This window comes from Pavona decussata, unplaced genomic scaffold (assembly GCF_977016875.1).
Source record: "Pavona decussata unplaced genomic scaffold, jaPavDecu1.1 SCAFFOLD_34, whole genome shotgun sequence".
NCBI classification, from domain to species: Eukaryota; Metazoa; Cnidaria; class Anthozoa; order Scleractinia; family Agariciidae; genus Pavona; species Pavona decussata.
Genome location: NW_028145457.1, coordinates 1,889,598 through 1,912,335, shown reverse-complemented (window position 1 = coordinate 1,912,335; position 22,738 = coordinate 1,889,598). Strand labels below are relative to the sequence as shown.

At 38.3% G+C, this 22,738-nt stretch overlaps 3 protein-coding genes and 2 long non-coding RNA genes across 5 annotated transcripts in view; 2 read left to right on the top strand and 3 right to left on the bottom strand.

The window, feature by feature from the left end:
* Positions 1 to 193: 193 nt before the first annotated feature.
* Positions 194 to 6,651, bottom strand: LOC146484424 (uncharacterized). The gene is made up of 7 exons (XM_085104935.1): positions 6,526 to 6,651; positions 4,862 to 5,256; positions 2,756 to 2,899; positions 2,219 to 2,352; positions 1,880 to 1,973; positions 901 to 1,293; positions 194 to 663 (listed from the first exon to the last, which is right to left on the bottom strand). The coding sequence occupies exons 1-6, from the start codon at positions 6,639 to 6,641 to the stop codon at positions 923 to 925; spliced, it is 1,254 nt and encodes a 417-aa protein (XP_084961061.1). The 5' UTR covers positions 6,642 to 6,651; the 3' UTR covers positions 194 to 663; positions 901 to 922.
* LOC146484423 (uncharacterized) lies at positions 2,352 to 7,848 on the top strand. Its single transcript, XR_014863655.1, has 3 exons — positions 2,352 to 2,762; positions 4,622 to 4,661; positions 6,537 to 7,848. It is a non-coding gene; the product is annotated as an uncharacterized LOC146484423 (long non-coding RNA).
* Positions 7,849 to 8,868: 1,020 nt separating this feature from the next.
* On the bottom strand, positions 8,869 to 11,123 carry LOC146484422 (uncharacterized). Its single transcript, XM_085104933.1, has 2 exons — positions 9,775 to 11,123; positions 8,869 to 9,212 (listed from the first exon to the last, which is right to left on the bottom strand). Exons 1-2 carry the CDS (start codon positions 10,912 to 10,914, stop codon positions 8,958 to 8,960), a joined length of 1,395 nt encoding a protein of 464 aa, XP_084961059.1. The 5' UTR covers positions 10,915 to 11,123; the 3' UTR covers positions 8,869 to 8,957.
* A 2,523-nt stretch (positions 11,124 to 13,646) lies between these two features.
* LOC146484418 (uncharacterized) overlaps positions 13,647 to 22,738 on the top strand; it is a 42,147-nt gene continuing 33,055 nt past the window's right edge. Inside the window, exons 1-2 of the mRNA XM_085104913.1 lie at positions 13,647 to 13,891; positions 14,607 to 14,788. Coding sequence (XP_084961039.1) covers positions 13,786 to 13,891; positions 14,607 to 14,788 — 288 coding nt within the window. The 5' untranslated portion in view covers positions 13,647 to 13,785. The remainder of the gene's footprint in view (positions 13,892 to 14,606; positions 14,789 to 22,738) is intronic.
* LOC146484421 (uncharacterized) lies at positions 19,945 to 21,777 on the bottom strand. The gene is made up of 2 exons (XR_014863654.1): positions 20,642 to 21,777; positions 19,945 to 20,559 (listed from the first exon to the last, which is right to left on the bottom strand). It is a non-coding gene; the product is annotated as an uncharacterized LOC146484421 (long non-coding RNA).

The window sequence follows — 22,738 nt, the reverse complement described above, 5'->3', positions numbered from 1 at the left end:
AACGCATTGCATCATGGACCTGCTAACCATGTGATTGCTGGAGTGTTGTAGGTACGTTCGAGTTGATATTACAGTCAATCAGATTTGAGCCTAAAGATCCTTGTGTGGAGTTGAATCCTTACGAAGAACCGGCGACACGCGTCCTGTAGCGCAGCCCTTCTCTTACACTATACTCGATCAAGGATATGTAAGCTTATTAAAGCCTTATTTACAATCTTGAAATAATACAAGCTTACATGGTGTATTTTACCTAAGTACTTCTACTTGACTTCCACTTATGAAAGTCTTATCCCGAGACGTTTGCAATTTAAAAACATATCTCGGCAATTCTGTTTTTAATTATAATAATTATGTACACGTATACCGTCATAACAGACAACTGAAAAATAAGCCGCCGAGGGGCTGAATGTATTCCTTATTACTAAAGAATTGATAGTCTTGTTTACAAAATTCTTTGAGCTGCAATGATGATATAGATGAATATTTAAGGGATGTTAAAACAAATGTAGAGCATGTTATCTGGTACATTTGTTTGGTTTATCTTAATTGGTTCAATGACAAATGCTTTCCATTGAATGCACACTTGTATGGCACCCATCTGCAGCTACAATACAGTAGTGTGTGCTGGCGTGCATGTCTCAGTATCGACTAGTTCTTATTAAACTGGCTCCAGTTGTTCAAAGGCCGGATAACTTTATCCTGTGGATAAGTCACTATCTGACAGTTTCAATCTGTGCAAATATTTCAGTATTTCCTCTTGTAAAAAGCGAATATGCACACTCCAACCACAGTTAAGTTTGGAAGTGTACCAAAACCTTGGACAACGTTTAACGTAAAATATATTTTAGACCCTGAATAGTGCCTTATCCGGCGGATAACGTTATCCGGCCTTTGAACAACTGGGGCCTGATCAATAGAATTTTTAACCACTTGTTTGCCTTTTGGAAAACTGCAAAAAATGCCTGAATAGTTTTTCCTTAGTTTTCATTGCGGTTTTTAAAATACCATCCATGGATTTGCTAAATGTCTCCAGTGACCGGGCCTTCAAATACAGTTCTTCTATTTTTGAGTAAGTCACTCCTTCTCTGGCAATTTTCCTTGCAAGGCTTTGGGACACTGACTTGCCAAAGTTGAAAACAAGCTTCTTCATCTCTACTCTGATCTTTACTCGTGCCTTCCAGTGTTTCTCCTCTTCTTTGGCACTTCTAATGGGAATGGCTGTCATGTGTGCTTTGATCTCAGTTGCAAACAGACATTCTTTGAGAGCCTGCACATCAGCAAGGGCCTGGTGGGCTGATATAATATGCAAGAGCTTGAATCAGGACAACTAAGTAGATTATTAATGTGTGAGCTCACTGTTATGAAAAGGTTAATCAAGAAGTGTTAATATAGGCTGACATGACAAAATTTACTCTTAAAAACACCAGTCTTCTCAAGTCGCAAAAAGGCCACTGCACTTGTAGATCGGCCACAAAACATAAACTCTAAATCACTTAATTGAAAATTGAAAAATCCCCTCCAATATTAGAAATCACGTGAATGACTTTACAAGACTTTGTTTCTTTCCATGATTAAATTTAGATTCTACTAAGGTGGTGTGTACATGAAAATGGGCTGCTTGGTAGCATAGGTTAAAATTAATGTATTTTTAAATGTTTTCCCTGAAATACTCATGCATTAAGTTCTGTAAGTAATATTATTTCCTATGGCCTTGCTTTTTGCAGATGCTTATATCGTCTTAGCCATGAAATTCTTCAGTAGCTGTAGCAACAATATCGTTATGCTGTCAGCAGTGTATTTGTTTGTACAACGAAAAGTTTTTGTTTTTGTTCTTTTTCGTTTTGTTTTTTAATTCTGTTTTCGCCTTATGTAAATTAACCTTGGTATGTTTTATTGGGAAAATGGTGTTTGAATATTGCTTCCAGTGAGAGGCTTGCCTTTGATTCAATGTTTACTTTCTTGGTCTTCCTCAGCTGTGAATGGAAAATATCCAGAGAGCAAGTTTCTTCAGACACTGATGTTAAAGTAGTTGAGTGATTGACAACACATACTAATTTGATTACTTTCAACGGCTAGATAAAACAAATAGCTGACACAAACTGGTTCTTTACATAATTTTTGTACATATGAATGAAGGAAATTGTTTGTTTTGCTGGTTGGTTATGCATTTACAACTGTGTAACTTAACAGAACATTGATGAATATTGTTCATGTGTACCTGTCTAAGGTATTCCAAGGAGTCTGCAAAGGAGATGCCTCTTAGCATATCAAGACTGATAGCTGGCTCACGTCGGGTGATTTCATTGAATAGGAGTGGGAAGTCAAACTTGTAACCATTGTGAGCAATGAGAACTGTTATCAGGGAGGAAATAATGGCCAATGTCAGGAATACGTGTAGTTGTGCAGCATAGCAGTTTCCAATAAGGCCTTACTACATAAAGTGTTCTGGTATATTGTGTTGCTAGAGCACCAGTATCCAGCTTCTGCATGCATTCATATGTGTACACCTATTGTGTAAGGCATATTCTTAAAATCAAGATTGGTGTGATTTGAAATGTTGTTACTCCTTAATCTATCATGATATACATAGAAAGGGGAATAATTGAAACCTCATTGGGAGTGTTTTTTATTTTAGAAAGACCTGGGTAAATTTTAACAAAAAAGGTGCTACTTGGGCTTTACATACACTGTTCCTCAAAGTCAGTCTTAGCAAGAACCCTGCAGTGTGCATGCAAATGAGTGACCAGAGACAAACCTGGCATGTAAGTTTGTTTCAGATGGCATTTTGTTGTGATCTCGGCTGTCATTTTTCGTATCCATTCCATGAACCTCTCAAACACAACTGTCAACTTGGGCTGACCAAGGATCTTTCGTCTTGTTATTCCAGTTATCCTTGACACTAAATTATGAATATTGTTATGATAGATTTTGTCCTCTTAACTAATCTTTTAATTATTTTGAAATTTATACAGCCTCATAGAATGTGTAACATTGTTATTTTATGTCATTGCAAATAAAAAACTCTTTGCCAGTAAATGACTAACTACTATAATGGGCAATTCCAGAAAATATCCATACCCAACAACGGACGGCTTCCATGTTTTAACCCCCCCTTGCCTTCGGAAATTCCAAAATGCGTTACCCCCCCATGCCCTCAGAATTCCATAATCGTGAGCCCCCCCTCCCCTTCAGAATTTCCGGTTTTTCTGGGAAGTACATTTTCGACTTTAGCAACGCCTATATGAGCAAACGAACATGAATTTATGCCTCCTCAGGGCTGTGATCTAGCGGCGCTAGGCGACAAGCTTTACTCTTCAGCGACAAGAAAAACCTACCGCTAGTGGCCAGGCTGTGAAATTTTCTTTTTAAGTCCGAATTTGGCTATAATAATAAACACCATTTACGGCAGTTTTACTCCTCTTTGTTTTCTTGTGCCATTCAACTCCTTTAGGAAAAGAAGTAAAATAGAACAACGCATTGGATGAAAACAAAAGTTATTTCTTTTCACCCCTTGTTTTATTCACGCACAAAATCCATAGAATGTCTGGGATCCCAGGACTCCTTGCATGCTTCAGTCGGCTTCAGTTTCTGAACCAAAAATTCAATTAAATCGTATTTGTGATTCCAGGCGCTATCAAGAGAAAACTTGTGGTTTCAATTACCACATTACGAATACCTAGTCTCAACTATTTCAAACTCTTATAGCGAGGAAGAAGAAAACCCATTGTCAACAACATTGAAAACTACTTTATGCAAATTTATCAGTGATATGTGATGCGCGTCTTGAATGTTAGATTCCACGTGCCCGAGTCCCTCACGAGTAAACATACATCGTTGCTGTTTTGTAATTATCTACTTTATTTACAAAATGTTACTGAAAAAAGTAGCAGTCATTAACCAAACCCTCATACAAGAGCAGCCTTCCAATCGATCGACTCTTACGCCGGAGCACGTGGACAAGATTGCGGCTTTTTCGCGGAATGTAACACGAAATATCTTTGCTGCGCAAGCAGTACGCTGCTCAAGATTATACTTGATTGTACTTGAATCTTTCGAATGAAAACTTTGGAGAAAGCATTTCCTTATTTAAAAACGTACAACGTCTACGGTAGAATTCGGCAAGGAACCGGAGAAACTTCAACGTGGCCGCTCGCTTGCCTTTGAGCAGACTTTGTTTACATCTTCGGCGTAGCGTTACAAATTTGCATAAATATTATCGAGATCGACGAATCTCAAAAGGCGATCTCACGTTTTCTTCATTTCAAATTGTAACCGTGTCATCCTCTCAAAGATGACTGGAATACCTGTCCACTAAACCCAGTGATAAACAGTGAAGGAAGTGAAACTAAAAGATTGCGACTTTTTCGGCCGCTGTTTCACAAGCTGAGAATGGAAACACGCGCGGTACGCTACACATAATTATGCTTGATTGTACTTTAATCTTTCGAATCAAAACTTCGAAAACAACATTTCCTTGATTAAAAAACGCGCAATAGCCCCCCCATGCCCTCAGAATTCCACAATCGTGAACCCCCCCTCCCCTTCGGAAATCCTAAAAGCCGTCCGTGGTATGGTATGGATATTTTCTGGAATCGCCCAATTTTTGTTTTTGCATTTTTAGCTCCGCAAGTAATCTCCATGCCCATTTTCATGGAAAAGTGGTAAGCTATTTATTGCATCACTTTCTGTATTTTCAAGGGCATAAAGGACATTAAAAATTTAAATAGTTGGTAATGCTAAACCAGTGGTTCTCAAAAAACTGATCAACCAACCAACTGTCTGACTGAATGAATGAATGAATGAATGAATGACATGTATCATAATTTCCGAGGGCCATTGTATAATATTAAGCCTTTTATACCTGCTGGAAGAATTCTTCTTGATGTACACACCAGTGATTGAAAAGATTGGTTGGTGGTCAAAGAAGATGGTGAAATGTGTTGTGGTATTATAGCTGTTGCGGCTATTTCAACAATGTGATCTTTGTAGATGTCTGCAGCAGTTGATTCACAATCATAAATGATTGGAAGTAGTTTTCCAGGGGCAGAGTTCCCATCACTTGTCTCGTCACTGCTGGATGTCTCCACATCTACCTGATACCAACCATCATCACTGGCATTCTGCTCATACTCCTCCTCACTGCTACTTTCATCCTTCCTTGTTTTATACTCTCCAGTTTCCTTCACCTGCTTCAGTGACTTCATATACTCTTTCTCTCTCTCATGCTGTTTTGCTTTTCGTTTCTTGCATTCATTCCTATATATTAGTTACATGTACATTGTCAGAAAGTATATCTGTTTGTACAGGGTAAAAGATGTCTTACATGTTTTTGAAAATGTTATTGAGATTAATGTTTGATTTGTTTTCATTAATACTCCAAAAATCTAAGGGATGATAAAAATCAGCTTTGACCACCCAATGCTATGATGTAGTATAATAAAGAAGTTTTTTTTCGGAGAATTTTCAACATGTGGTTATTATTATCAATTTCATCATGATAGAGATCAAGAGAGAATCATCAATGAAATAATATTGTTTTTTAGTTGGTAGAAACCAACTTCATTTTGTGTTTAAATATACCAAGGAGAAGACCATCCTATTTTTATGCACCTTTCACTTAACTTTGGCAAAACATGCAATGCTGGAGTTATGTATGACTTGTGTGTATGTGTGTGTGTGTGTGTGCGTGCGTGCATGCATGCATGTATGTATGCTGCCAATGTAATGTTTAAAATTTAAACTTCCTCCGTGGCTTCCCACCCCTTCCCTTAGTCAAAAAGGAATTACATACATGTAGGAACACTAGTAGCTATATTTACAGAGTTACACTGTAATTTGTTGAGTCAATCAGTCAGTTTTATGTGATTTTTTTTACCTTATATACTTACCTAAAAAACTGCAAGACATTGATTTCCTATCGTTTTGTATCATAAAAAAAATTTCAATATTATAGTATGTCTTATTAAGTGGCAACACACCCCTATTTGTTCATGGTAGCATTTAAAGACTATCTGTTGGTTCATTGACTTTTTTCAGATTTGATGGCTCCTAAAAGAACCTTTTTTCTCTTTAACTCAAGCAACAATGACCTTCACTGTTACTTTCCATCTTTAATTCCTTCTCTGTCTTTCATTCTTGGTTCTTGATCTGTAGCTTCTTCTTTCCACACAGCTTTGTCCCTGGTGCCATTAGTACCAGATGATTTCGTTCACAACCTTGTCTTTTGCAGCTCCTTTTCTAAACCTTAACCAAACACCTTTCATGCAATTTGTTTTGTAATAGGTAAATACTTGCTTTACCATTGCAAAACAAGTTGCCCAAGATTGTCACATTACTCAGTGATTAATAATGATTCATGCAATTTCATTTCTAATATGTAAACTTATAACATACTTTTTGATGATAACAATATGCACAAAAACAACTTACATAAACATTATACACAAGAACAGCTTACAAAAATATAAATTCTTCAACAAGTTTAAATAGGTTTTGCATCCTGTTTTTGGAGCTAACAATTCTTACTTTTTCTTCAGGTACTCAGTTGATGTCTTCACCAGTGTTTGCTCCTCCCACTGTGTCTGCCTTGCCAGAATACTGTGCTCTGCCAGCTCGGGGATGTGGACACCCATAATTTGCATGAGCACTAAAATCCACACTGGATCGATGTTCTGTTACAATGTAGCCTCCCACGCAGACGTTCTTAGGGGTTCATCACGCGTTCCTGCCCCACGAACGTCTGCTGAAACGAACAGCCACTTCCGTTCGTCGACTGCGGACCAATCAGGAGCCGTTTCCCAATTTTGGGTAAACTCGTGTTTGATATTAAAAATATTACCCGAGACAGGATGGCGGACTTAAATGTGGTTTTTGGCCCGGGTTTTTCGGTCATGTGTGCCAAACGTTTGGTATAAGGGAGTTGAATGCGTATGAAAGAGAAGTCATAGTGCAATTTGCGCAGAAGAAAACTGATGTGTTCATAAACCTTCCAACTGGTTATGGAAAGTCACTTATTTATCAAGCTCTATCGTTTGTTTACAATTCAATATTCTTGAAGCTGCTGGTCACTGATTGTTGTTGTGGTTTTGCCGCTTGTAAATCTTATGAAAGACCAGGTAGACAAACTGGCAAATCTTGGAATTCATGCCGCTTCTCTCAGTGAAATCACTGAAGAAAATGCAGGGTGTTGTGGAAGGAAAAATTTCAATCGTATATGCACGTCCGGAAGCAAAAATATCTCCACGGGTGATGATTTCCGTTGTTTAGCAGTATGTGATTGGCTTTACTTGTCATAATGAGTCAATGCTGATTGGTCTGTTCAGACAAAGGCAATTTGCCGACGAACGGAAGTGGCTGTTCGTTTGAGCAGACGTTCGTGGGGCAGGAACGCGTGACGAACCCCTAAGAACGTCTGCGTGGGAGGCTAGTTACAATGCAACAAAAAGGGATTTTTTCGTTTTTGTTTAAGTTAAGACTTACTTACTATGATGGAGTTACAAGTCAAACTAATGTTAGTTACCTTATGAAGAATTGCCATATTAGTTTTGCACTCATAGTGTAGGCAATTGAGGTCAATCTTCTTGTCGCGATAAGCCAATGCACTTCCATGCCCTCTGCATTATTGGTTGTTCTCTTCCCCCTCTCTCCAATATATTTTCAGCCATCTTCTAAATGACTTTCTTGAAAGCTTCCAGTTGGTAGGGGCAATTGAAAGCATGTTTGCACTGATATGGTTTACCATCATCATTCATCTTTAAAAGTAAAGCAGTGTCTAAAATTTGTGAGGAGTTAAAGGGCAGAAAATCCATTGGAGGTTAATGGCAGCTCAGAAACAAAGATGAATTTTAATTTCTGAGCTTTACAATAAATTATTGGGGTTTAGTAGAGAGGGGGGTTATTTAAAATCCAAAATAATTTTCCTTTTATTAATACTAATGATGCTGAAATCTGTGTTACAACACATCATTTCTCTACTGTAACTAGATTTTCCTGGAGTTTTTTTTTTTACTTTAGTTTCTCATTGAAAACATAAAATTAAACAAAATTTTTACTTAAGTTTTCTGATTATTACAGTCGAACCTGTATATAACGGCCACCCTTGGGACTTGAGGAACTGGCTGCTTAATACAGGTGGCCGCTTAATACAGGGTCACTAAAAATACTCACTGGGCGTTGTCTAATGTCAATTTTAATAGCGTATCATACAAAAACACTTCACGCAAGGTAACAATAGGAAAACCAACACTCGTTCAAGCGATCGATACTTTAAACAAAGTTCAATGCCAACTTGTAACTTACGGTATAATAAACATAACATTGTGTAAAAGTACTATGCAATAAACTGTCCTCTACTCTCCTACGGTATACATTGCTCTATTTCTATGACTTACAGTTCACAACAAGATATCTCATTCAGTCATTTCATAGTTGTTACGCTCAATGTTCAATGTCACATGGCTGAAGAACAAGCTAATTAAAGAGGAATTTCTTGCTAAAGAGTGAAGCATATTCAAAACAACTTTTTTTAGCTTTCGTGTTATGGTACTGTACTTCAGCACATTGCGGACATCTGAAAAGCGTGCACCATATAGTGATGCTGGATCGCATTTTAAACAATAAAATACCGCATAAAATAACATATGGCTTAGTATCCATTCAAGGGTGGCCGCTTAATACAGGTAAAAATAACAAAGAAAGACAAACATAGGACTGCTACAGGGTGGCCGCGGCCGCTTAATAGAGGTGGCCGCCTAATAAAGGTAACAAATACAGCGTTTGTATGAGCGAACAATCGGGACTTTGAAAACTGGCCGCTTAATAGAGGGTGGCCGCTCAATACAGGGCCGTTATATACAGGTTCGACTGTAGTTAATTTCAATAAATTCATCATCTTCATCATGCAAGGGGGGTGGGGGTGGGGAATTATTGAAAAATGTGACATCTAAAGGAGATGGGGACTAATTCAGCGTTAAAGGTAATAATAATTCAAGTTTAGAGCAAACATAATAATTGTGTCCTACCCTGCACCATTCTGACGTGTGAATGTCTTGGTAGTGTTGGTGGTAATTTAAAATGGCGTCTGAGAATGCCCCCATTGGGTCGTCACACATGTAAAGTTCCTCACATTGTATGAGGTTTTTGAGACACTTTTTTGCATTGTGGAGCATTGCGTCTGTCATCCTTTTACATTTTGTTTTATTATGGTCTTTACACTGAGAAAAATAGAAATAAAAAACATTTAAGAAACTACAAGGAGAGATTGTATTGGGAAATTACCATTGGGGGAGATGGTTCAGGGCCCAAAAATGTTGAATGAGTTTGTGACTATTGATAATTAGTCAGTGGTGACAATATTGGATTTTACATATTACTTTTGTTTGGATAGCTTCCCCCTTGTTGATGAAACTAACATGGTTGAAATAATGACCATTACCTAAAACTAACTTGCACATACTGTAAACTCCTAACCATGATCCTTTTAATTCAAAGGACTTTCTTTTAACCAATTACATGTCAGTACTGAAAGAATTAATTGGTGAAGCACTTGACTACATCATCATTGAGGAACTCACCCAAAGTGGAATTAATTTTCCCTAGATGTGGAAATATAAGACAGGACACTTATAGTGGGTCAAGGTAAAACAAATATCCCAGCTGCTCCTACTCCTCCATAGAAAAGATATATCCAATAAGGGTCAGTAAGTGGACTGGAGACAAGTCTAACTGATCATGTGAAGTAGTTCACTGGTTCTATCTAAGCTGAACTGACTTTACCTGGCAAGGAGTTTTCTTTACATTTTCCAGTTCCGAATGGAAAGTTTTTACTGTGTGATTTCCACAGTAAACCACTTCAGCCTCGGGGAACTTTTCTAACAGCACATTCGCACACGTGGAATCGTGATCCATGACGCATTCCTTTACATCAAAGCTGTCCTTCTGAAGGTTGGTTAGTAGCTCCTCGAAGATGTCTCCTTCAGCACCCCCAGATGATCCTGTCCAATTTGACCCAACGCCTCGTTTTGATCGGTGGGCGAACTGGAGCACTTTCCCGGTTTGCTCATCGTGAATTGTACCACTTGCGTTGTTGGCGTGAAATCCCCGAGTGAGATAGAAGCCGTGGAACATTATCTTCAGATTTTTTTGGTCTCCTCGCCGAATTATTTGTCGTTTAATTTCAGAGCACGACCAATCAGCAAGCTCTGTAACGAAAGGGTGCACCCATTTAACCACACGTTGCCACTGGGTTTTCGATAAGTGGGATAAACCTAAGGTGCCAAGGACGTGTTCGTAGTCCTTGAAGTACTCTCCGTTGAGTAAGAAACACAGAAGCACATAATTGGGTAGCCAGGACTTTGGTCGAAACTTAGATTCGATAATCCGCGAGTCAGAGACGCGAGAGGATTTTGCGTAGCATTTCTTACAAACCAAGTCAAAAGCATAAACACCTGCCTTTACCTCAGTTTTTCTTGTCACCCTCAATCCTTCAAATCCCTTGCATTTTTCGCAAACTTGAGACTCAAAAGCGGCCACCAAGAAATCGGAGCTTGTTAAACAAAGATTTGCGTCCAGAACTTGTAATTTCTTGGTGGTCGCTTTTTCCAGGTCGTGGCCGTAGCGATGGAGAATACCGGTGATTTGATTCGTAGTCGTCTCCGATACCGATTCCTCGTCTATAACAACTGAGACAGGCAAACTTGCCATTAAGTCTGGAATGTTTCTGGCAAAGGTAGCAAGGTCTTGCACACTTGACAAGGAAGCGTCGGCAGGCTTGGACGGTAAGCAATTTTTTTCTTTGGTCAGCACTGTTTGCGTTTTGACAAGGCAACTGGACTTCTGGTTTGCAAGCCATCGCTTTGAGGCGGCAAGGGAGGCCTTTTTAACCGCTTTTTCGGCGTTTCTATTTGCCTTTGGCATGGTAAATAAAGCCCACTCACGGCAAAAGATAAGAGTATGTTACAACGAAACGGCAACATTTTCGGAACCGGCGAAATGTTTTATTTTTTTTGTGTTTACAAATTTAATTTTCCCGCCATGTTTGACGCGCGGCCGCGGCCGGCCAAATGTCCAGCGTGCAACCGCTGACGAATGATGAGCCTTTTCGCGCCCTTGGAAACAGACTTGTAGTTAAGGACGGTGCCTACTATTGTTACTGCGCATACGTTCTGCGCATCTCGAGATACTCGGGTTTCCTATGAGTGGTGCCTGCTAATACAGGAATATTTTTGCGCTGTTTAAAACTATGCGGAGAAAGCAGAACTTAGCAAACGCTTTTGGCATCTTGAAAGAAAATTGGGGGTAACCATGCATTTTTCAGAGATAATTAAGCTCCAATTTAGGAAAAAATCCCATACATTGCTTCATATTTTAGGGCTCTTTAGAGATATTATTGCTTAATTATCTCTGAAAAATGCGTGGCTACCCCCAATTTTCGTTTTGGATTCCAATAGGCCTTCCTAAGATCTGCTTTTCCCGCGTAGTCATAAGCCGCACAAAAATACTTCGATATTAGTAGGCACCGTCCTTAAGTTTCTCCCCCCTTAACTCCTTGGGTCACAGTACTCACTGACCGGCCATCGCCTACTGGAACTATGTTTCCGGAATGATACTTCAAACGTTTTATTGACAGTTTACGATGTATTTTGCACGGTTTATGGCTGATTTTGAACAGTTTCAAACGGTTTTGGACGATTCCGGCTATCTGTAAAATATATTTGATTCAAGTCTTTCATTTGTCTCTCACTGCAACAAAACCGTGGTAAATCGTGGAAAATCGTTGCTAACAGTTTGTAAACCGTGCCAATAGAGACTTTCAAATAAGAAAATCGTTGTAAGTTCTTAAGAATTGAAAAATATCAATAAAATGAAGTGTTTACAGTCTTGTTTCAAGGTCTTCAGTGTAAACAAAGACAGTTTTAGAACTTTAAATTCACAAGATTTTGAAATGTGTAGATGCAATAGCACAATTGGGTTCAGCGCATGTATTGCGTACAGTGTGCTGAACGTAGATGATACCTCTGGATCGAGCCCCTCTTCTCCTCATCGTAATCTTTTTTTTTTTATCTCTCTAGACTTTTCCTCTTTTCTTTTTTCTTTTTTTCCAGTTTTCCACCAGTCTAGTCAACAGCTGCCAGCTAGTTGATTTACACGCGCTTTCGCCCGTAAGCACAAAAAAAAAAAAAGAAAAAGAAAATGGTTTTCCATCTCAAGTACGAGAGCCTCCCTTTTCTTTTATTCATTAACACGGATTTACTTCCCGGTACCTTCATAATACCACTGGAATGTTATGTTACAATATAGCTTGAATTGAGTACAAGCGTGTTCTGACAGGTGCTTTTTCAGTTTTCCACTTCTTTATTTGCCTTGCAAATATTTTAAAACACTAAGGCTGCAATAACTCAGCCTAATGCGACAATAGTCATGAAACGCAACTATGCCGATCCATCTCCATATTAATAGAATACACACGACACACACTTTATCAACATTTCCTTTTAAATACAATACTTATGTGATGTTTTCATTTCCACACAGGACCACTGTTTTCGTGTGGTTGACTTTCTTTGCGCTAGGTTTAGTTTTAAAAGCGTGATTGCAGGTTTCATCTTATAGTATTTGACCTATGAAGCTTCTGGTAACGTCAGTGTGAACCTCGGAGAATCTTGGACAGATTAAAATAACAAATTAAACCCCCCCTCCCCCCAAATATGAATTCGCGCGCAAAGCAAAACGCGCCATTTTTCCATCATTGAAATGGGGGGGAGGGGTGGTCTTAATTTTTCATTTGATCTGTCCAAGATTGTCGCCTGCGAACAGCTAGCCTGAGTATCAGGCTTTCCTCTTCTCCCCCTTCCCCTCCCCCTCCCCCCTCCTCTTAGGAAGGCCTGATACTCAGGCTAGCGAACAGTAGAAGAGAAGCGACGACCGGAAATACGTCTGCTGTTCGCAGGCTACGAAGACACCGGAGTGAGTGATTCATTTGGATACGGAAAGCCACTATACTCCTCGGCCGTGTTGAGTCTCAGGAGAATAAAAAGCTTTGTTTTTGCACGGTAAGCCTCGCACTGAATTCGCGTCTGGCCGAGGCCTGCCCAGCGAAAACAAAGCTTTTTACTCCCCGAGACTCACCCTGCGAGACTCAACATGGCCGCCGAGTGATAACGGTCTATGGTTAGCAAACTCAAGGGTAACGGTAACAGTTTCAGGAAATGGACCGCAATTTATCCGCGGGGGAACTTGTTTGTGACTTTGAGAAATTTTTAATCATATTAACTTAATTTTATTAAATTCATTCAATATATCAAAATTAGCCCAATATCCGACTGGCTCGGTTATACGATGCAATACTGAAGCATTTCCGTAATTTCCGGCACAATATAAGGAGGGTTTTTGGAAGGCCTGTTTCCTTTCCTCCCCCTCTCCACCCCCCCCCCCCCCCCATTAAAAATGGCCTGAAAGAAAACACAAAATCGGACTGACTCATTCATTGTTTTAGGGTATTTCGCCGATGGCTAATCCACCAGCTTGCGATATGCTTGTAATGACGACTTGAGACCCACATGACTTGTTCTTGTAAACATCTACGCCGGTAAAACAAATTGTTTTGCCTTCAAAAGAATCAGTCGTTTCTTTATTTATCCGGAACAAATAACTTCAAGAAGAAATGAGAAGCTACAATAGTAGTTCCTGCACAAAGTTTATTCCAGGTTCAAAACACACTGACGTGACAGAAAAACAATGGCAGATCCTGTTTAGCCAGGTTTCAAAATCAGGTTTTTCAGTTGACTAATGAAAACAATAAAATCACGCACGCGTGACAGAGCGGACCTCAAAGGCTGCGATAAACGCACGTACAAGGAAGAGATGCGTGCTGTTTTTTGTGAGCGAGTACTTGGTAAGTGGGTTTATATAAACAGCATTTTTTTCGAAATTCGTGTTGTTCACTGGCGATTTGAGTTTGAAGGTTGAGGTTGACTCTTGGGCTCATTAAAAAAGAAAACAAAGTTCTTCGTGTCACGCCGGGAATGAAACGGCGGTGAAAACGTGATCGGATGAAAAATCGCCCTTTTTCCAGAAATACAAGGTTGTTGATAAATTAATGTTGCTCTTTTTGCTTTTCATGCAATGGGACCAGTGTGCAAAGTGACTTAGAACTGTGTTGTTATCACCAACGACTTGTCTGTTCTGTACTGTCTTGGATAAGATTAGTTTCCCTTGGTTCAAATTCAAAACTCGGAACTGAGTTTCAGAATAAAAACAGAAATGGTGACCTCTGCAATTCACCCACATCAATAAAATTGTTCTTCATCTTTTATGCCCAACACGTAACAACAACAAAAATAGTTCTCAAAGATAGTGCATTCTTTCAAAAACAGAGTCAAACATTTTAAACTGACAAAGCGTACGTAGGATCTTTGTATCATCAAGTACTGTAGGCAATGATGTTTTATGACTCCTTGATCGGGTAGGGAGGTCAGGGACGTGTTTATGTTGCAATAATGTAATTCGATCTAGCCGCTAAAGTGTCGGCAGGGTGAACGGAAGGCTGCATCACTAGCACTGTGCCTGTATTCAACTTCCGTCAATATTTTCGAATTTCATTTGCACAGGAACGGACAAGCACGACAGCCCGTATGACCAGCTAAACCTTGGACAAAATTATTCTTATTTCGACGTAAGATGGAAGGAAACACCTCGAATTGTTAAGGAAGAGAAAAAGAAATATTTTCAAGTGCGATGTGATCCGCGTGATCATAGCCAAACGGATCATGCAGCTGGCGTCAACATTCAGGTATTATATTGGTGAATTTCCTTTGTATTTTGTCATTAATTTTGAGTTCTGTTACTTCGTAACTCTCAACTGTATGTTAGCGCAATATACCGGTATGCAGGGCCACTCATGCCATAAATGAATTTGTGTCGAGTTTGGCGTCACAATAATGGCGGGCGCGCGTTTTCTTGCAAAAAAACGAGTGGGTGATCACATATCAGCAATTTTATCTTACTTTCCTGCCTCGAAATGGGTCAAACTTGACCCCTGTGCTTAATAGTAGAACTTTAGACACGTTTAATAGCGAATATTTCATCGATTGGTTAATCAGTCAAACCACTTCTATAATTATATTGAGATTTTTAAATTTCCCAAACTGGTTTCACCGATTTTCCCGTCCGCCACTGCTCTTAAGAAATTGAAGAGCAACATTCAACGTTTGATTTAGCTTAATTATCTATCTAAATTACAGTACTAAGATTCACTCGTTCTTCACACAATAGGGAACAATCCAATCATTGATCTGCTTCTACAGTACAGTGGTCGATTGCTATAAATTAAACCAGGGACATCTGGATCATCAGTAAAATCAATGACATCAATGAGTAATCGATGGGTAATCAGTTGATTAGTCATTGATTATTGCGCATGATCAATGGGTAATCGATGTGTAATCCACAGGCCACAAAAATTTGTCATTGATTAGTCATAGATTGCATTGATTGCATAGCCTGTGGAACAGACCTTATTTTTGGTTTTTCAGGCGAGCGCGGAGTGCGAGTCACGTGTGACAGGAGGAGCGCAAAAAAATATCACCTATGCGCACACCATTGTTCATGCTGTTCTTGCATTCATATATGAACGCAGGTATATCCAATTGGTTATTTGATGTCATGTGACCATGAGATCTTACTCGAAAACAAAATGGTGGTCACTTCATCATGTTCTGTTGACAAAGCTTTTCGAGAATCACTTTGTTTTTTTCCAAATGTGGTAAAAGAAAAACAAAAGAAATGTATAGGTTTATTGTTAAAAAGGAAGGATGTACCTGGATTGCTTCCAACTGGGTTTGGAAAAAGCTTGATCTAGCAGTCGCTTCTGTTTCTTCACTGTTTTTAAACACTAAACAGAATGCTCTTATAGTTTTTCTCCTCTGCTCATCAAACAAGGCGTGTCAAATTCATGAACCTTGACACTTCTTGGATGGCCCACGATAACCTATTGACATGCACAAAAGAAAATAAATTGGGTTCAAGTGGACTGTTGACCTAAATAACAACTGGCAACAAAAGGATGTCACGAGCAATGTTGCTTATGAGACTTATCTTCGTAATTGTCCTGGTTTCTTAAAAATTCTCATTATTTCCTCTGTTAATATAAATCTATTGAAAGCTGCAGAGTTGTTGTTGGCTTGAAAGGACAATTTTTTCCATACGTTGAGCTGTTGGCGTATGTTTTCGTCTGAGTTTAAGGTTACTGATAGGTTTCACGAGTGTTTTCAGGGAAATCTTGCGTATGCGCGCTGCTTATGATTAAACCACGGAAAACTACTGTATATATCACTGTAAAGCTGATAAATTGAAGTTTAGGAAAATATCAATGTTTTTTTATTTTGTTGGATCAATAAGCACTCAGAGGCCTGCAAACTTAAAGTGCTACTATGATCAAATTTTTACCCCTTGAATTTTTAGGTTTATCACATAGAATTCCAGGAAAGATAAAAAACACCGTTTACTGTTTCCAAATATCTGCATTGGTTCCGGAGATATTTAAGTTTGAAAAATGTGTAAAATATGTAAACAAGATGACCGGCTAATGGCATAACACGGAATGCTTAATGTAGCCCCAATTATTCCCCATTGTATGTTTCGCAGATATTTAAAAGCTATCCTCCCTTGGCAATTGAAATAATTGTCTGAATGGTTTTATTCAGATATATTGCGTGATACTTATCGTTGTGTTACTAGGAATCATACCAGAAATAACTCTGCAATAACGTCATGACCCCGCTGAACTGGTCTGGCCTCCTCTATCTCTAATCCTTCGCGCGCGTTGATTATTCGGTCTGTTTTTAAAAGGGGAATTTCTTCGCTGTGAACTCTCCCAATTTCCACCGTTTCAACTGTCGAGTACTACCTAGAAGTTGTTATTTCAATTTACCGCTTGAAAAAGGTGAGTTTTCTCTCTGAAAACGGCAAATCGAAGTCTTAAATTCATACATGTGGCCGCCATTGAACAAAAAACTTTTCGAAATGATGACTTGCTTTGACGTCACACAGGTAGAGATAAGTGGGTCCCCTCCCTCGTAATATACACGCCGATAATAGATTTTGATTGGGCTGTTTTTGTTCAAGACAATCAGAACAATAAATCCCTTCTGGGGGAGGGCAGAATTTAATCAAGGTTTAATGAATAAATTAAATAATGATTTGACGTCACACAGGAAGGGATGAGTGGGTCCCCTCTCTTGTGATATGTGCCTAAATAATAGATTTTGATTGGGCTGCTTCTGTTGAAGACAATCAGAAAAATGCATCCCCACTAGGGGAGGACATATTTTAATGCATAAATTAATGTACACATTTGTGTATACAATGAAGAAAAAAAAGATACCCGACCGAAACCTAGACACAGCCTGCCCTGCGGGCATTCCGTGTAATGAGAGGACTGATGGCATCATACAATCAACTCAATATCACATCAAGTATATAAATAGAGCTATCTCAGTCAATTGATACCAGATACCATTGAAACCTGGCATACTAATAGTTCTAAATGCAATACACCTACGGCTATAAAAAGAATCGGTTCCCATGGCAACTCACTCTTTTCCAGTCCCCTCCAACTTGATTTCAATATTTTAGTGATTTCAGCTTTAAAAACATTTAACAAGGCCACAAACTTGACCTAACATAATTATACGCTTGCTGGATCATGCAGATGAGGCACCATTGGCAAATATCAAAATGGAACGCCAAAAGGGGCCAGCAAAGCCTTAAATATCAGGGTGGACTGGAACCCAGTATGTTACCATGGTAACAAAACTTATAAGCTCATTTTGTGGAGCGCATTTATTACAATGTCACTGCAATGAATCAAACATTTCTGATACAAATTGGCTGAGATATCTTTTTTCATAATATTAGATCAACATTCGGTTGAGTTTATGACGTCATCACTTGACTAATTTGCATATTTTAAAAACTTGAATTTCTCCAGAACAAAAAGAGATATTTGAAAATAGTAAACAGCATTCTTCTTCTCTTACAGACTACTTGTTTATGTTTTAAAATGGCTTAGATTAGAAAGATGCGAATTTCGTCATAGTAGCACTTCAATATTAGCGATTGGTACTTAACTGAATTACCCACTCTCACGTAAAGGTGCACAACCAAACAAACTGCACAATATCAATCAGGAGGTAATAGGCAACCAAAGTGTGTCAGGCTTTTTCTTTATTCCTATTGGTTTATGAGAAAACCCATCCTAACGTTGGACAAAGGAAAATTTTTGTAGTAGCGTCAGAAGTTAACACGTCACGGGAAAAGTATTTTCAACTTCGTAAAAGCCTGACACAGTTTGACGCATTAATATCTGAGGAATATTTTGGCCAAATTTCGTTGAAATCTGGAAAATCTACATACCCTATTAATTCAGTTAATAAAATGGGGAATTCATGCAAAAACAAAGGCCGTGTTTTCAGCCTTAAAACATTTTCAGAGTTTTCACACGTGTCATTAAAATTCTTGTCAATGCACTCATGCCGCCGGCCAATCAAACACTAATAGACTAGACAACTTTCATAAAATTTGTAAGTTATGAGGCATTTCTCAGTAAAAGTTGGTGACAGGAATTTTCTAAGGTAATTTGACGTGCTGAAAATGAAGATGCCTGTTACCAAAGTTTTTCTTGTGATTTTCAGTCTGAAAGTGACGTCACAAAAATGACATAGAAAATGACGTCATCGCAACGTTAAATTTGCATGAGAAGATAGATACTAAGCAGTGAGCCCAATACTTGCACCTTTGAATACCAAATAAATTGCCTCCTGCAGGGCTCGAAATAACGGCCGGTCAACGGACAATGTCCGGACTGATTTGGGAGTTGACCGGTCAACCTTTCGTCTTGCCGGTCATGTTGACCGGTCACATTTGATCGTTTTGAAAATGAAATAAATTAAAATTTCCATGCTGTTCAGTTGTTTCAGTTGTAGCAAGTTGCTGTGTATTGTCATTTTTGGAACTTTGATCTGAAATCCTGGGTGAAATGCAACAAGAACCGTTGTTTACAATCCGGGCATTGAAAACAGACATTGGGGTTCACGCACTTCTGGTCACAAAGTTAAAAATAATTTATTTTCTAATTCACTTTTATTAGTTAATTTTCAAGTTTTGCATTTCTCCCTGCATATAAACTAATTCCTCAGCCCAGAATAGATATAATCAAAGTACAAAAGCAAAGGAACTATACTTTATAAAACCAATAGTTATTCCAATCTTCGCAAGTTTATCTGTGTGTTTATCTTTGGCGTGCGTAATATAAACATGAAAGGTTATAAATAAATATACAGTGATAAACATCTGTGAACCTGAATCAATGTACAAACAATTTAACATTTGCCAGATATTATTGACCTATAGAGATAACACAAAATGAAAAACATTCAAGCAAAAACTGGTTGTGATTGTCATGGAACGTGTTACAGAAAAATATATATATCTAAAGATTTGCGAGTTAAATAAAAGCCGGATGTGCGTACAATACATCACGTCATGGGAACCCGCGCAGCAGGCATGTGATCATATGTTGATAATCGCCAACTTCTTTGGTTCTATCCCAGTGGTTCTATCCTGTGTATTGTAATGTTCCCAAGTGATGTAATCAAAGTCTTCTTGTGTGAAGTAATGCCCTCGAATATCTAAAAGTACTTTACTGTTAGTGTACTTCAACAGCTCAACAACGCAATGTACGTAGAGAGCTTCTCGGTTGTGTGCCACACACAAAAGCTTGAGATGTTTGTGTTGCTTAAAGGGAGATATTTTATAACTTTCCTGAGAAATTTCTTGGCAGTTGTCAATAAATAACATTTCCAGACTTTCAAATTTTACCATATTTCTTGAACACTTGATGTGTCTTCCGGTTCTGGCACACCCAAGTTAAAATGCCTGGTTACTAAGCTTTTCTCGATGAATCTCTTGTAATGAGGAGTATAAACATGGATTACTGGCGGAGTTTTAGGATCAAGATCTCACACCGTGATACGTACACCAGAAATCATTATATTTGGAGGCATTTACTGTGCATTTACTTATTTACAAATTTAATGTATACGATAACGATGTTTAACGTGTTGTTGGGTTAGTCTTACAGACAGTGTACAGTACGTATTAATACACATACACTGTAAGCTTATTTTCATTTTGCTGCTGTAATTTACATTTGTTGTTGACAATGAGTGCTTTAAAGTGCTCTAACTTTTTTGGAAATATATAACGCCAGTTTTGGTTCATGGGCCCCTCTTTTAAGAGTTATTTATTTCATATAATTTGACCGGCCAGAAATGGTACGTGACCGAGCTAAAATGAATTGGGCCGGTCATCATGTCCGGAGACTCTCCGGAAATTATTTCGAGCCCTGTCCTGCCTAACTCCTTTATATTAGGCACCACTTAATCAAAAGAGGCAACCTGTGCATACCTGCCAACTCTCCCGGTTTTCCCGGGAGTCTCCAAGTTTTTCATGAAATCTCGCGGTCTCCCGGGTAGAACACCAAATCTCCCGGGAAATACTAGCCTCCCATGCAGTCGTTTTTAGGGGACTCGAGGAGGTAATACGATTCCCCTAAAAACGACTGCGTGGGAGGCTAGGGAAATACCTACCGCGGTCTTTTTATTAATATTGGTTATTTCTCGTCGGCTCTCCCCCCCCCCCCACTGAAGCTCTAAATGTAGGCTTGATGACACGGTTCTGCTGGGACGCGGAACAAAGAGAACAGATTTCTAGACGTCTCCAGGTATGCCTGTGGCATCATGTAATGGCGTCACAGATATGTTTATTTTTGTTTGTGTACTATTCAACTGCGCACATAGTTCATAAAATGTGAAATGCTGAATGAAACATACCTTACATAATGTTGGCTCTATTAGTTGTCAATGGTCGTTAAAAATTAAACCTGCGGTTACAGCTGAAACCTATTTACTATCATATATTATGAGTGTTAATGTATATCTTTACCGTTATGGAATTCTGGCTGGATCTCTAAGAAGTAGGAGGGAAGGTTTCACTTTAAAAAATACAAGCATATTCCTTGGAATTTTAACTTTTAGGAAATAGTCATTTCTACATTTGCCTTAAAACTAAATGATAACTGCTGTGTTTTTATTATAAAAGGTGTTTGTCATCGTGGTTTCAAATGATAGCTGATCAATGCTTTATAGGTGCATTGGTATTTATTTGTTTGATCTTTGCATAGGAAATAAATAGCATTATGTAAAATATATGTACCCTTTTATTGAGCACACTGTTCTATTTAAAAACTATGTGAGATTGTTGCATAGCAAATACATAGGTTAACATAGGAAATAAATAGCACTAAGTAAAGTATATGTATAACCTTTAATGAGTTTAGTGTGCTATTTTAAAGCTGTGTGAGATTGTTACATATTAAATGCATAGCATTATGTAAAAACTATGTACACTCTTACTCAGGAAACTGCTTGCTGACACATGCTATGTAAAAGCTATTTTACTTTTAAAACTTAGTAAATATATAGCTATGTCAAGACTTTGTTGAGATTGTACATACAGTTTACATACATATTCAAAGGCTATGTCATTTTAAAGTAGCTTTTACATAGTTTGAAGATATGTTCTACATACCCTCAACTATGTGATATGGCATGTTGCATAGTAAACACATAGGCAGTATTGTGCAGAACATAGTCTAACATAGTAATGAAATATAGTATCAACATAGGTTCTACATATTACATTGTTTTGAAGTGCATATTTTTGTAGGTCAACTGCAGCCAAACATTAAAATGAGATAAGTCTGTTTTAAAAGGTAAGGTTATTACTTTGAGAGGTCAAAGATGAAACAATTATTTTTGTGCCAGTCTGCCATTTTATGATTTGCTGAAAAAGTTTCAAGTCAAGTTTAAATTAGTGAAATATGTGGAGACTGGTAGGTGCTGTGTGTCTTTGTTTTCTGTTTAATTGTGGACATCTGAAAACCAATTTATCCAATAACTCCCGAAACAAGCGTTGTGTACACTGGAAGGTTGTGGGCTCAATTCCTGCTGGGGGCTCAGAAATTTTTTTCAGAGAATTTCCATTGTTGCATAGGGTGGTTGAATTGGCTGGTTCGCTAAACTCCTGAAACTTTGTAGTAGGTTGTTAAATGATTTAGTAAACTCACTGACTCACAAAAACCTTTAGTGATCAGTTTGAGCTCTCAAAATAAAAACCTTTAAAAGGTTATTAAAATTTTATTTTTTTATGTTTGACCACAGTCAAGTTCAGAGGCTGTATATGTAGACCTCTCATTAAAAGCAATTTAAATTAGAAAGTAATTTTTGTGTACTAAAGTGAGTGCAACATTATAATTACAGTTTTAATGGTGTGTTCAATTACAATATTAAAGGGCAGAGAGCATAATTGTCTTATTTTGTATTTTAGGTTGAGTTTTTCATGTTGCACAAAATTGCCCGAATTTTTGCATGTGGCCTTCACTTTAATCAAAGAACATCTCTCTAATTGTTTTGCTCCAAAGTGTCTCTTGTTCCACTTCTTTCTTTGCTATTCCTTCGCTGAATCGATGTTTTGGCCTCATATTTCTTGAATTTTAACTAAAATCAGTGAAAGAAAATGAACAGAGCAATATGTTCTTGACTAAATTGAAGGCCACATGCAAACATTTGGACACTTTGGAGCAAAAAGTATTGGCCTAAAGTTGTACAGTAACTGTTATTGT